Raw genomic sequence first — 15,000 nt, 5'->3', positions numbered from 1 at the left:
TGGCAGGCTACAGCACATTTACAGCACAATGGACGGCGTCACGTTTCCGAAACATAGACATCTTAGCAAACTATGCTGCGGTCATGAAACCTGCGGTCGACCTTTTACAGCGAGAAAACGCCCGTTCTTTTGAACACTTGCCAGTTCTGTACTACATACATTTCTTGGTAAAACACAAACAGTACCTGAGATCTACCGCACTGATCTACCTTGCTCTTTGCTTTGACGATGCACACCGTTTTGCACAATTATCCTCACGAAAAAAATGTTAATTTCAACTCACATTTTCTGTACAAATACAAACGGGACACGGCACGGATTCGGATTTCATCTGCGAACGTTATCACTCAGCACTACTACACGAAGGAATGAGTAATACTTCCGGAATTTGTAATATCACGTACGCAACACACCATCCAGCAGCACCAGCAGCTGCCGCACTGACTGGTAGCACGCTACACACTTTGTCCTTCTAGCTTGTGCCAAGTGCAGAAACAAACCAGACGCAAGGTTGCTACGACGGTCAACATTTTGCACGAAACAACGGCAGCAGCAAATCAGCGCGCAGTTTACACGTTACCGTGGAAATGAAGCTTCAAATTAAAGACCCATTTTAGGCTAATTTCCAATTGCAATCGCGCTGGCAGAGCTGCTGAAGGTGGCCCTTGAATGCGGCTGCTTCCCGTGTTCTCGGAAATCCTAGCTGGGTGTGATGTTCGGATCGGAGTTTATACAAACGCCATCCTAAGCAGTTTTATACCAAAAATCGTGCAAACCCATATCTTTCGCATTAATATGTCCAAAGCCGAAGATAAAATGCAATTTTAAGGGACTGACTCAAACGTAGTTTGACAAAATTCCTAAGCAGAAAGGCAATGATTCGTTTAATTCTATGATTCGCTCAGCCCTTATCGACGACTCCTGCTTAATGACTCCATCTCCATCAACCTACTAATTTGCGAGCTAGAGTTCCTCCGCGAGATACTATTTCCTTTTCGGCAGTAGCGTGAAGCGGATTATCTATTCTGATAAGTCTTGGCAAGCATGCTGTCATTACTCAAATTCCTTGAAGACGTGACGTGGTAACGCGAAAATGGCGTCACTAAATTGGTGCTCGAGGAGGTTCATATGGAACAATTCTAAAACAACTAATCTTTTGAAAAGCGAAAACGAGGTAAAATAAAAGATAATATAAATATATAGGATGATTTCCAATTATAACTTTTTCCTAGCAAATTCTAACCGAATATGAACGGCTAACGACGAAACAGAACGAGAAATGGCCTACGGTAAGAGGGAAGATTAATGGTCTTACAAACAACACGGGACATATTAAAGTATCTGATCTGACTCATCAAACAAGCGATAGTGAATCCTGTTCTAACTCCATAACATGATTAGGCTAGTCGCATTGCTCCTTGGTTAATCTTTATAAGGAAAAACCACAATATTGCCCGTCGTTGTTTGCGGACAAAGGGTGCACAAAGCCCCACCGTGTGTACTCTTGTTTTTAAGATTGATACCATCATCTGGAAAATGTATTAAAACATGTTTAAAAATGCGATTCCAACGATCCTATACGATTGCAACAAATTCTTACCACCGTTTTTACTACAGCCACCAATAACCAAAGAAGAAGGGAGCGAAATATAAAGTACGACCTCGGAGCAAGACGTAATCTCAGAACTGTGTAAACTTATTCGATTTTGATCACGCATGCATAAAATTGCTTCGAGGAAAAGGGGCTTATAAAACTAACAAGAATCTCCATCGAAACCACGTTTCACGGAGGTAACGCCAATAATACCTGATGATTAGTGCACCAAATCACAGCTTTAGCTCCGCAGCATTAACTTTTCATCGTCGCTAACGATATCACAACTTTTGCTTCATCTTTTCGTCGGCCATTGGCGAAGAAAGGTTTCGTGGGGTGCGAGATGACGAGCTTCTTATCGCTGCTTTTGTTCAGGTGAAGGGGCGCCCTCATTTAACACGCTCGGGAACACACTCTGCCGATATATTAGCAAAGGAACAACGCGAAGATCGAAGTTTAGCAGGCGGAATCGCAAGATTTCATTCGATAAATCGTAACAAGGCCCGAGAACCGTAAAAAGCGCACCACATTTCTTAAAACACACCGAAATCGTCCGCACACGCACACCTCTCCGCGAGCTCACGCACGCACACCTCTCCGCGAGCTCCCCTGCTTGAAAGCACGTTTCTCACTGAAACTTGCCGCTGGTTTCGCAAGAATCGAGGAGAGCGAGCTCCGCGATACCTCGAAAATATTTTTTTTTTGTTGACATTTCGTAGTTTTATATTCTCTGAATCAGAATTACTCTCTGCAGAATCGCTTATTTTTCTCTTTTTTTTTTTGATAACTGATAACGTAGAGGCTTGAGTTAAAGGCTGCTTTTTACAAAATAATCAAAGCTACAATCGTTGTAGAACACCTCCTAGCCTGCTGACGTCGGATTCGCCGCAAAACAATCGGAAGAGCCTCCCAGGACGCCCAGGACGCGCAGGAAAACCACATTTTCTCCACAAAATGATTGAAACGTTGTACAGTTTACCGTTCTATTTGTTCGAGGTACCAAACTTGAAGCTCAAACGACCATCATGGTTGCACCAGCCCTCGGCGATGACTGTGTTTTCCTTCGTCTTGCTCTCCTATTTTCTCGTCACCGGAGGTTTGTATCCGTTTCTTCGCTCGACCGGCAGTGGAAGATTAAATGGTTTATCTGGCGTATTTCAGGGATAATTTATGATGTGATCGTGGAACCGCCGAGCGTCGGTTCAACCACAGACGAGCATGGACACTCGCGTCCGGTGGCATTCATGCCATACCGGGTCAATGGGCAGTATATCATGGAGGGGCTCGCCAGTAGTTTCCTCTTCACAATTGGCGGCCTCGGATTTATCATCATGGACCAGACACACACGCCTGGCAAACCGAAGTTGAACAAGATTCTACTGATCGCCATGGGCTTCATCTTTATTACGGTTTCATTCTTCACTACGTGGATCTTTATGCGAATGAAGCTGCCAGGATATCTACAGCCCTAGAGGGTGCATTTATATTCCACAAGAGTATCCAAATATATTCTTCGAACCAATAAATATAATTTCACTACGACACACTCTAGACACAATTTAAAGTGATAGTATTACAGACACACCCACAAAACGAACCGATGGTTCATATAAAGCATAATAAGGATGATTGCTGAGATTACAGAAAGCAAGTGCGGCTTCTGGTGGGTTACAGTCGTATACGGAAGGAGCTGAAAGAAGCCGTGAAAGAGATTCATTTAATTACAGATTCTTCGCTTGCGTTCATGCTGAACTATACTCACTTGATAAAATCGGAAGATTTATCGATTATATGTTCAAATTCCGCAAAAGACAGCGCACCATCATCGTCTAGATCTGCCTCTTCAAGGATATTCTGCAAAGGAAGATCAAACACATGCACCGTGAGACAACGGAACCAGTGTACATCGATAAGAGCGAAATTGTTTCTTACATTGATTAGCTGATCAATATCGTTGTTCCCCAGGTCAGAGTTGTACGCTACCAGCCTTTGAATAACTTGCTTTAAATCGCTCCTCCCAATCATATCGTCCCCATCAAAGTCTGAAACGGCAAATACTTGTTTGTTAAGGGGCGTTGAGAAAGGCGGGATTGCTTCTTCCGTCTTACCGTAGATCCGAAAGGCATGCTCTGCCTTGACCGATTTCGGGGCTGCGTCCGAAAACACCGACATCATGTCGAGAAAGTCCTCGAACGTGATGTCTCCATCGTTGCTAGAACTAAACACTTTACAAATCCGATCCCCAAAAGGATTGGCCTTTAGTTCCGGATACTCAAGGACTTTGTTCATCGAGAGCTTGGCGTTCTTATTGTGGCCCACCTTCTCGGGCGCTAGGTTCTTAAACTTTTTGTGTGCACTGCGAAGGGAGGGGAGAAGAGCAAAGGTATTATCAGGACTTTGCGGAAGAGAAACTACATTAACAAACATAACACTTACTACAAGATCTCCTTTTTTGTAAAGTACGTAAGATCCTCGTAATCCTGCAGCTCATCCTCGGAGAACTGACTCTTAACCTGCCCCATCGTCCGTTGCTAGTGGAGCGGATATCTGGTGCAATATTATTTAGTCCGCAAATACAGAAACCAGAATTACATATTTTTTTTTAACAAAAACAAGCCTCTGTTCAAGGGTGCCTTCACACTACCACCACTGCACACACACATCAATTTTGACAGCTCCACAAGCACACGTCAGTAGAACTGTGTGAACCTTGGGCATCGTGGGAAAAAAACTCGTGGGGAGAAAAAGAGTTGGGGAAGCCAGGAATCACCAAGCAAGCGGGCCACAGTTTGGTTAACATGAAAGTGCAATAAGAATTCATACGTACGGCGGCGAACGGAAAACGGGTTCTGGTGCGTGAATTGGTTGCTTGCGAGACGACGCCAGTGTTTTCCCCCATCATCGATTCCCGGTGGCAGTGTTCCTGCGTCTGATGTGATCCTTGTGAGATTTTGCTTTCTTCTACCGCCTGGTGCTCCGGGGTGGCGAGGCGGAGCGCGCCCAGTGTTGTGCGTTTATTTTACGAAAATAATCTCCGTGAAGCCAAAGTAACGCTCATGTTTCGCTTGAGCTAGGTGCGCGAGTGGTGCAGTGTTTAGTTGGTGCATTTTCCGCTAGTTTCCCTGCCGATCCCCCGGCAGATCGATTGGGGTTTGCTAGATATTATCGTAAATGTCGTCCGGGTGCTTATCGTAAGAATGAAACCTAGCTTATGCTACGCCTACTGCACGCTGTTGCTGGTTTTCCTGGTGTCCAGGTGAGATTCCGTTCGGCTTGCTGCGACGATTCAATGATGCAATCCGCAGTCAGCTGCCAAGCGCCACCGCGTGACGAAAACAGACAATTTACCCCGCACTCCCATCTTCTCATTTTAGTTGCACGCTCTTCATCATCGTGGCCTCGGATGCACTGAAGCCAACGATTGATTTACAGCAATCTCAACATCACGATGCCAACAGACAGTCCGCCTCGGATGGGGTGCCACATCCCGCGACCGATCCTTACGGCTCCGTGGCGACCGAAAGTGTCGCACAGGATCGTGATGCGTATGGGAAGGAGTCAAAGGGTCCGGAGGTCGGAGAAACCACCGAACGCGTTGCTGTGAAACCCCTCAAACGACCCAACCATGGAAGGAGAGCAAAAAATAGCCTCAAAAAGGATATTCTTACGGAAAAGCCTCACAGAAGTCGCGAGGAGCCACCCGATCTAAAAGATGTCATCTTTTTGGAGACCCTCGCGAAGAATGTAGGCGTCACGACTAGCGGGTGAGTAGTAATGGCAAAAAATAGCAACACTGATAGGGGAACATTGACCATTACCTGTGTGGGGAGCGTGATAAGATAGCAGCATTAATGGCGTAGTGGCGTGATATTTGTTTCTAGTATCCGGGAAAAGAGAGCGACAAAAGCGGGAAAACTATTATTAAGTGAGGGAATAACTGCTTAGGAATGCAATTATTTTGAACAGAAAACTATAATCCATTGCACGTGTATGATACGAGCGAGAATGGGGGTGTAAAATCACGTGTCCAACGACCTTCAAGATGCATTCCTTACAGGGCGCCACGGAGGACATCTTTTCAGCTTTATTATTGTCCCTATAATCCAATTAGACATGCGTACGTGCACTATCACGCGTGTACTCGCGTGCACCCGTGCCGTGAAAAGGTAAAGCATGTTTTGCCAAGGAAGGAGCGTCTGTCTGCTGAAGGAGAAACGCATGATCGTCCACCGCGCCCCACCGCCAACGACAAACACGTTAAAGCGTTGACTTCTCGCTCGCTGCCTTTTGTATCAGTTCGTTTTAATTGAAAAGCGCAACGAACCGAAAGCCATTAATAACCGACTTTAAATGCATTCCGCCAGGAGCCCGGAGTTGCCGGATGGTTGATAATCCGAAATGGCATAAAAAAATTGTAAAACCGACCTTGAAGCCACTCTGTAACAGATTGCGTGGGGTATTGTACAACAGGTTATGTCATGGTTAAACATATAAATTTTCAAATCCCAATTACCAACGTTTTATAATCGCAGAGTGTAGTGCATACGAAAGTATTATTTTCAACGCCACCTTCGCACGGCCGGCAAATGAAGCGAAAGGGAATGAAGTTGTGTACTTCTCGTCGAATGTCTTTAAAAGGTTCTCGAAGCAAGGTCAAAAGCTCCACTCCTGTTCGGTAGAACAAACACCGCGTATGATAGTTAGGCAAAACGAGCACCGACCACCGACCACCGAAACTGGTTTTGTTGGGAGCCGAAGTTGTGTGTCTATTTCTGCCTAAAAATGACGTAGCACTGATCGTGCGGTATCGACACCTGTGTGTTCACAGCTGCCATAGTCGGAGAGGATTTTGTTCTCATTATTCACTTTTATTCGAAAAAAAGTATTTGAAACACACAATACAAATCTCATTTGAATGCGACGTGCTTTTCTTGTAGTTGAGCAGCATGTACTACATCGTGTTGAATTCCAGTATCCACGATGGCGCTAAGAAGTTGCCTCTAAATGGTAAAAAAGGGGGTCTTTATTGCTCTCTTGACCCTCTCTGGAACAAATACATAAACACCGATGGCGATGGTCTAAAGGAAACCACAAGCATTCATGGCATTCTTTGGTTTTCGCCAATCGCTGTATTAACCGGTTTATGGTGCGTCGATCGCAAAGGGATTGTGGGGGATAATGGGCATTCTTCAAACGCTATCCAGTTTGCAAACTAAAAGCCTATCAATCGGCTAGCAAATTATTTTTTTTCCATTTTTTGCCACAACTAATCAGATGGCCGAGTTTGTAGTTAAGTTCATCGCACGATAATCTTCGTATGGAGTTGCAGCCACTGATAAGGTAACTTCCGATTGACTGGCAAGATGCATCGCGGTGCAATGCACTTACCGCTTGGTCGATTCGGTTTGAAACAAGCGAAGCGCACGGACTGGCCGGCCCGGCATAGGATTGCCCAATACAGATGAGGTCCGAAACGACGTTACGTACGTTGTGTGCTGCTGGTAAACCCGTTGCTCACTTTGATTACTTCATAATCGGTGAAAGCTGTGAAAAAAGGTACATTATTAACATCATCGATGATGGATGGCATGGCAGACAGTCGACGTTTTGTGGATAAAATTGTTCTTCCCAAGGGTGTCTTGGCAGAAATCGGAGCCCTTTGCTAAACTAGCTCTTAACTTCCTGTCTGGTTGCAGTCGCACCAAATAAGGGTTCCCGTCCACCATCGGTTCCAGGTTTAGCGTGGGTACACCTGTTTCCAGCCGGTCCCGGACCGCACCGAGGGGCAAACGCCTTTCACGATGGTCACTCGATGTGTGCACACCACGTCATAAGGATTGGCATCGTTGTTCCCTCGATAAGGCATTGATATGGCGCCATCGGAATCATGGACACGACAGAGACAACAACTGGTCCAATCGCAAGTCGCATCCGTCGATCGGTTGTATGACGTATGCCGTTGAGATGCTGACGCTGGACGCCGTTTGTCGCGACAGCACCGCAGTGGCAGCAGCTTCGCCACTTCTACGTCATCTCCATTCGAAGCGGCGGAACGAACGAAGCGAACGAAGTACGAACACCATGATGGTGGCCGGCTGGGCGGTCGCGTTCGTGGTTCGTGGTCTCAGTTTCAAACGAGTAGCTCACCGGTGCGCACGGTACTCGGCGTCCTTCGAAAATATCGGCCCTCCACACCGAAGGTGGCGCCTCACCCTGGTGCCCTTCTAATCGCGCAGTTTATCACACATTGCCGGGTTGAAGGTTGGTTCCGTTTGACCCCCCCGCGGGTGTGTGGTGCATCGTTTATCGATTGTCTCTGTGAGTGTGGGAAGTTAGTGAGGACACTCCGAAGAATTGAGCTTGGAATTTTTGCTGCTCCCTAGCGCATAATGTTTAATCCTTTCTGGTGGTACGTTCGCGCCCGGTCGATATTATGTCACCAGAGTGTCGCTGTCGAGTGTCGCTGTCGGAATTGGTTGCGGACCGATGCTGGCGCCTGTCGCCGACTGTTTGGCACCGGAAAAGTGAACAGTGAAGGTGGCCTTCGACAATGTGTCCCCGTCGCTCGGTGACAAAGTGCGGTGCTTCCTATTGCAAAAGTGAAGAGCACCGCCGTAACTTTGGCTCTAGTGCGCGAGTTCCTTTCCCGATGATTCCTTCTTTTAAATATCACGTCAATGGGGATCGGTGGGAGGGAATGAAATGAAGTTAAGAATGCCAGTAAGATGCCAACGAATGATGATCTTGGACGTGCAGCACCCAGAGAGAGAGAGAGGGAGAGAGAGAACCATCAGGGAAACAGTTATGCTGCAGCCATTTGCATCAGCTGCATCGAATTATGATGTGAAGGAAAGGGCGGATGAAGAAGTTCCGTGCCGGAGAATGGGCGTGAAACATGCAGCAGTAGAACATGTTACCAGCCAATCGGCCAGTCTTATGCGCGTGTGCGTGATCGTACGGAGTGCATGAAGATCATTTGCTTTCGTGGAGTCTAGCAAAGGGTCGACGGGGTAACATTCCACTGTTCAAGTATTTACTGTGTGCGAGTGAATGAAACGATGAACGACAAAGTGTCGCTAATGATGCTAGTGTAGCGTTAGACAACAACATACAAGCATAAGAGATAGAGATTCCACGAGGAGCGCGACAATCGTGGAATTCTTATCTTCTCTTTGAGAACTGCCGCAGTGCTGCAAATGTTTATACTTTATATCAAATCTCGATTGGAATACGTTTTGTCCTCGCTGTCGATCATCTCCTCACACAAAATTTGCTTCGAAACACACAATAAGGTCACATATTCCCCCCAAAAAAACAGTACAAAAAGTAGTTCACCATCTGGCCTGGCCATTTAACACGTACTCGGTGCCATATCGTTCTGCTGATGCCGATGCTGGTGTTGGCACGCAGTAGTTAGCGCCCGCAGCGTGCTATCGGAGAACACACTCGCCTCGGAGACGGGATTCGCTTTTCCCGTTTGGTCTGGTGGTGGCAGGGTTCGAGTTCAAATGGATGTTTCATGTTGTCGCCTTCAGCTCTCGTCGACGACGTTTATCGTTCTTGGCCTCGACGGCGACGGCGACAATTTTTCTTGTTCTCCATGTGGCAAAGTTATTAGACGGCAACAGCACTAGCAGCACGGATACTAGCAGCACGACTCGAGGGCCAAAAGTAGAGATGAACGTGGCAAATTGTACATTTAAATTTAATCTTTTTTTTCGGCTGCACCAGGGCTTCCTTTCTTGCTTGGTGAAAGTGAGAGACCCTGTCACACTTGCTGTGTTGTTTTTCGGTGACTCGACGACAAACTGGTGCTTATGTGGCGCAAAACACGGAGCGACACAACACCTAGAAGCATAATTTGGGGAGGGGGGTGGGTCTCCAATTCAAACACTTTTCTGCTGGCGCATTGCGGTGCAGGCCAACCTGGTGGTTGCGTCAACCCCCCCCGGCGGATGAGATAATGGTTACCGGAAGCACGTTGTTGCACTCGACGCACTCCCACTCACAAAATTAGACGACGGTGGAGACGGCGATCCAATTAATTGCATTAATTCTGCAACACGAGCTCTGGACGATACCCGAGGCAAGGTGAGGCGAGGCGAGAGTGTTTGATTTGTGCGAAAGTGAAAGCCTGGACTCCAGAGCGGCCGTGGAGGGGGGATCGGTCCGGACTGGTGGTTGAGTGTGTCGTCGTCGTGGGCCGAAAAACCGCCGCGGCGAAAGGAAAAACTGCAGCTCTCAATTCTTCTTCTTTCCTTTCTAAAAAAAAGGGAATGCTTTCCTTGGGTTTCCTGCAGCAGCCGCAGCAGCCGCAGCAGCAGCCACAGCATCGTGGCCATGGAGTTTTGCGTGCCAGGGGTTGTGTCGTTCAAATTATTCCATCTCTCCCCGCAGCTGGCCAGCGAACTGCGAAACGAACGCGACGGCAAGGCGACGAATTGGCGAATCTTGGCTAATGTTATTCAATGGTGCGCTCTCGGTTTGGTTTTTTATCATTCTTTCTCCACGGAAAAGGCCACCATTGGGCAGGTTTTTCGGCCATGGCGGAAGAGTTGCTTAATAGTAAGATATACGGCATAAGATGGCGACATAATATCCCCACAAAAAAAGCAGAATAAACCGGTTTCCATGCGAGCGATCATTCTTTTGCATCTTGCAGGGATTCGCGGTGATGATCGCTGCTGTATGTGTTTTGTTCTGCACGAGGAAGTTCACAAGCAGCTTCGCGCCGCGTGGCCGCAATTTTGTGAGTTGAAACTCCTTAGCACATCGATAATTGTGTCACTCGTTAAGTAGTTTCTTGCTGGTTTACGCGATCCTCTCATGCTCTAATTGTGGCGACATCGTAGAGACCTCTTTCAATTGCCCGTTCAATTATGCAATGTGCATTGCCTTTGCCTTTGGCTGGAATGTCGCTTTGTGGTTTCATTTAAGCTTCGAGCTAGAACGATTCAATTGCACGTGACCCTATTGCGTCCTACAGTGTTTCCTATCGGACACAGTATCGTCGCTGCACGGACCACAACAAAAAACACTCCTCATCGGTTGGAGTCGTGTGTCATAGGCAGATTGTATCACGAGCTACACAGTGGACAGTGCGTGAACTTGATGGCTACCTCACACGCTGACTGACTTACCAACATTGAGATTTCAACGCACGTTGTTTGTTCGATCGATCGACGGCTTTGTGGTTCTAAAGACCTTGATCTTCGAAATTTGAATTGCGTCGCAATAGATCGCGACACTCACGACGGGGGAGTTTGTTCCAATCGTGCGTCCAATTATTGTCTATTCGGTGAACTGTGGAGGCTGGCAATGCCTTCGCCTGGCTGTGGGGACCGGGAATCTTATCAACATCGCTTGTGGTCGTATTTGTGTGCCGTGCTTCCGCAAAAAGCCGTGTGCCTCAATGGCGTGGCGATAAGTACGCGAACGTGGATGCTGCTGGCCCTGAGATGAGCAGGAGCACACAGCAGGGCGGCGGCGCTAGAAGTGTCATCAAACAACCAAGCGCCACTACAGGCAACACATCCACCTAGAATCTGTACTCATCATGGTCGCAGCGATGCAGCAGCTTTCCGTTTCATCTAACGTTGACCGGCTATCCTTTCCCCGCTCGAATAGTGCAGCGTCCTGGCACTGTCGCGTCCTTATCACCTGATCGTCCGCATTGTTGTTGGACCTTTGATTTTATAATGGTCGCTGGTCGCGGGTGTTTACCATTCGAGCGCGTCATTGTCGCGCGCTGCTGTTAGTGTTTGTTTGGCGTGTTCCGATAATCGGGACCGAGGGCTGACGTGGCCGAATCGGGTTGTAGTTCGTGGCTCAGTACCACATTTATTACACGGGAATCAATGTTTCAGTTTACTCCTCAAACTGAGCGAGGGGGTGGTGGTTTGATATGGCTTGGCTTGGTTCTTTATGCTTAGTATATCCGGCATCAGTCCCCAGTTCTCAAGTCACAAGTGATAACAAAGAGAGGGAGAGGCACACTCCGTGCCAAGAATGTGCGATGAATGGTTGGATTCGCTTAAGTTACTTGCTGTACTTTGCACACCACAACGAATACCACCAGCGAGATCATTACTTAATCGCAGTTTCACGCGAGATCTAAACAGAGCGGATGCTGCATCTTGGGTCAACGAAAAGGGGTGTCAGGGAAAGAGGAACTCTAGTTGTGGGATTTTTAGATTTCACTATCAAATCGGTTTTGATGAAAACACCCATCTGATTGCCTCTTTTTTTCTCTACAATTTTTTTTACTGAGATTAAGTTGATAGTTAGTTCCACGATGTTTTGGTTACGTTTGACGTCAATCATCCCGGGAATAATACGCCTACAGGAACGCGATATCCCGCGACTTGGCGAAGATTATGTTTCGCCGAGGTTCTCGGTTTCATTCCCGACAAAAACCTGCCGCTCAATCTTTCACTTTTTCCTTCTTTTTTGTATTGTTCTTTACTGCTACGTAACCAAATATATTATGCTACTTTTGTGCCACTCCTTTGGTGGTCACGGCCTTGAATTGCGTGGAGGTTGAGCTTTCAACGCGAGATGACAGAGGATGACGGAGTAGCGATTCGTTTCCCTATAGCAGCCTCCATTGTTGTGGCTACGGTTATCAATATCACGGAAACAAACAGTGACAGTGATATCTTGTTTTTGGTTTATGCCTTTGACTGGATAATGAAAAAGGGGAAGAGGTAATGTTCCGGTTGTAGATCTACTCACGTGGCCATAATTATTCAATTTGGTTTCTGCAACCGATGGGAGTTTTCGTCACTTCTGGCCAATGTTTAGTGTTTCACATTATCAACAAGTATTGTGCAACTATAGAGCAAGAAGTTCTAAACATTAGCGTGCGTTGCTCGTGCATAGCTAAAACGGTTTGCCGAATTTGCACGGTCCAATTCCCGGGCGCCGTTGGTTTAACCATGCGCAGCAGCAGCGGCAGCGTGGAGCGACGAAATTCGCGCTTGTTAAATGTGAGTTGCGCGTTATCAACTTCAGCTGATTGCGTCGCCTTGCTCTGCTTGCTTGCTTGCTTCTGGCTGCTAGCGGTTCCGAGCGTCTCGTGAAGCTTCCAGTATATTCCGCTGCGCCGCGACTTCTGGGCGAGGAAGGTGCTCCTGGAAAGCGGAAACACTTTGTCATTTGGCAAGCAAGCAAGGTGTTTGCCTGTCTGCAACAGTAGTAAGAGTTTGCATTTGCATTTGCTGCGCTGCTGCCGCTGCTAAGCGATACCGAAAAAAAGGGTTGACAACTTATTTGCATTCCAAAAAAGAAATTGCGCGCGATTGTCTTCTAAGAAGCAAGCAGTCCTCCGTCCCTCTACAACCGGTTAGATTCAGTCTAAAGTGTGCTTGGTTCTGTTTCATTCGCGATAAGGAGCGGGTACGCGACGCAAGAACGGAATCTAAATGCTGGCTAGTGCGTCAGCAGTTCGCTTCGGTGGATTACATGCGATCACAGTGAATGGTGTGTTTGTTCGGGACAGTGACGGTAACAAAACAGATCGACACTCCAGAAAATGATGAACAATGATGACACCGTGTGTTGGACGATCGCACAATTGGCCTTCTGCTAGGGGATGGTAGTGCGTGCGCTTGCGTTTGGACTGACTATGTGGCTGACGACTGGCCCACGACACGATCGATGTTCATGGTGGTGAATCTGTATTTGATCGCGTTTTGCTACCTCAAATGGCAACTATCGATGAAGCTGGTCAGCGTGATAACGGAGCGTGTTAGAAGGATGCGCAAGCTGACCGTCCTGGTGACGTTCTGTTGGGTCGCCCTCGTCTCGCAGATCGTGGCCATCTCCAACCTGTACCACGAGGGGTAAGTTTCTAGGACTTTCGGTTCGACCGTTTCGCCAATGTCGTGATAAACGTGATAAGAGGTCGTCGTGCGCCAAGTTGAGAGAATTTAACGACGACATTCTACACGGCGCTGTGAGGATCATTCTAACGTGCCAGTCACGATCTTTGTTTGCTTTTGTGTTTGAAGTGTATTTGGAACCTTTGTCCATTAAAACGTTATCGATGATGGGTTTTAATTTGTTACTTTTTACTATTTTTTCTTTTTACCTTATGATACTTATGAGAAAATGGTCAATTTTCTTTGCGAGATGTTCGGACAACGATTTACGATCAGAAACGACCAACAATTTGTTAGAAGAAACTGGTCAGTTTTAATGAACTTGGAGATAATGTAAACTATTTTTTCATAACTATGGCCAAGTCTCATTTCTTGATCGTATATGGGAAGAGGATATCTTCAAGAACTTACTAAGAATTATAACTTGGGATGTTTGAGGAGCATTGACCTACTCCAAGGAACAGAAAAGAAAAAGAACGAAAACAAAGCTTCAACTCTCTTTGTATTTACAAACGAAGTCTTCTTGGGTTTAATGCTCTTTTCCTTTTCCAAGCTCACAACCATTCTCACATATCTTTCACCATACTTTTGCGAACAATAAGATGCAATGCTTAACGTGTTTTAAGAAAAGTAATCAACATCTTGCAGTGTTCCGGCAACACTAAGCGGCCATCGGTCTGAACTTGAACCGTAAGTCCGTGTCAGATATGATTTGCTCTTCGGTGCTTGTTGCGTGTGCCGCCGTCGTCACTTCGCAACAACCTGTAGTTGTCGTCCGTAATTATGGCCTGTACTGGTGGCACTTTTTATTTTTGAATATTTTAAAAATAATTCCTCTGTAAATATCAGGCCCCCCGGGGTACATCTGGTTCGCAGCAGTGCGTTGCGAGTGTGTTTTGAAGATGCGTTCCGTCACGTGGTGATGGATGATTATCTTGGCCTCGGATCCTTGAGGTGGCGACGTATTTGTTCAAACGGTCAATGTGTGTCCAGTCGGCGCACGTTCGTGATCGAGTAGAGGATCGTTGTAAACAAAGTTATTTCTCTTTCTCGCTCGCTTGCAATCACTCTACGCAGACGAGCTGACTGTCTTGGCGCCATGTAATAATCACTGCTCAGGTGCAAAAGCCGGGCGGCCTCTCGGATCTGGTGCCAGCACGTGCACCCCGGAAATGTTTTTCGGTTTCATTCTAAGGAAAATGAAACTCACCCCTTGTATCACGGTTGATTGATCATGATCATGTGCTCATACAATCCATTCCGATCCGTTAGGATGATTGATCCCGAAAGGGAAAACAGATACGATGTGTAGATGTCACGGAAGTTCGTTTCACTCTGTAGACAGTTGGTGACCATCAATGGACCGAGGGATTCCATTGCTCGATTGATTTGATTACTACTTGATTGGTATCCGCTGGGCATGATGTATGAGCGATCCGGGATGTTTGTTAAGCTGCTGTTGCTCTATGTGGCAGAACTGCTATTTCTATTACACTCGTGTGCAATCTTTTGCCTCTGGTCCAA

General features: G+C 46.8%; 4 protein-coding genes across 10 annotated transcripts in view; 2 read left to right on the top strand and 2 right to left on the bottom strand.

Annotated features, from left to right (window-relative positions):
- Positions 1-2,197, bottom strand: part of LOC126571160 (casein kinase I-like) — an 8,675-nt gene extending 6,478 nt beyond the window's left edge. The window contains exon 1 of one of the 2 annotated variants that reach the window (XM_050229465.1): positions 1,808-2,197. The gene's annotated coding sequence lies outside the window, so the exon portion shown is untranslated. Of the gene's footprint in view, positions 1-283; positions 392-1,807 lie in introns of those variants that run through there. The other variant, XM_050229466.1, reaches the window with a different exon arrangement.
- A 182-nt stretch (positions 2,198-2,379) lies between these two features.
- Positions 2,380-3,136, top strand: LOC126571187 (putative oligosaccharyltransferase complex subunit CG9662). The gene is made up of 2 exons (XM_050229505.1): positions 2,380-2,690; positions 2,756-3,136. The coding sequence occupies exons 1-2, from the start codon at positions 2,549-2,551 to the stop codon at positions 3,064-3,066; spliced, it is 453 nt and encodes a 150-aa protein (XP_050085462.1). The 5' UTR covers positions 2,380-2,548; the 3' UTR covers positions 3,067-3,136.
- On the bottom strand, positions 2,978-4,236 carry LOC126571175 (calcium and integrin-binding protein 1-like). The gene is made up of 5 exons (XM_050229489.1): positions 4,031-4,236; positions 3,703-3,950; positions 3,527-3,636; positions 3,357-3,448; positions 2,978-3,284 (listed from the first exon to the last, which is right to left on the bottom strand). The coding sequence occupies exons 1-5, from the start codon at positions 4,114-4,116 to the stop codon at positions 3,263-3,265; spliced, it is 558 nt and encodes a 185-aa protein (XP_050085446.1). The 5' UTR covers positions 4,117-4,236; the 3' UTR covers positions 2,978-3,262.
- Positions 4,237-4,319: 83 nt separating this feature from the next.
- The window catches only part of LOC126571150 (uncharacterized), a 16,095-nt gene continuing 5,414 nt past the window's right edge, over positions 4,320-15,000 (top strand). Inside the window, exons 1-2 of one of the 6 annotated variants that reach the window (XM_050229447.1) lie at positions 4,320-4,850; positions 4,969-5,358. In XM_050229447.1, coding sequence (XP_050085404.1) covers positions 4,792-4,850; positions 4,969-5,358 — 449 coding nt within the window. In that variant the 5' untranslated portion in view covers positions 4,320-4,791. The other 5 variants (XM_050229452.1, XM_050229451.1, XM_050229449.1 and 2 more) reach the window with 5 other exon arrangements.

This window comes from Anopheles aquasalis, chromosome 2, assembly GCF_943734665.1.
Source record: "Anopheles aquasalis chromosome 2, idAnoAquaMG_Q_19, whole genome shotgun sequence".
Taxonomy (NCBI): Eukaryota; Metazoa; Arthropoda; class Insecta; order Diptera; family Culicidae; genus Anopheles; species Anopheles aquasalis.
This window is presented reverse-complemented; position numbering and strand designations above follow the sequence as displayed.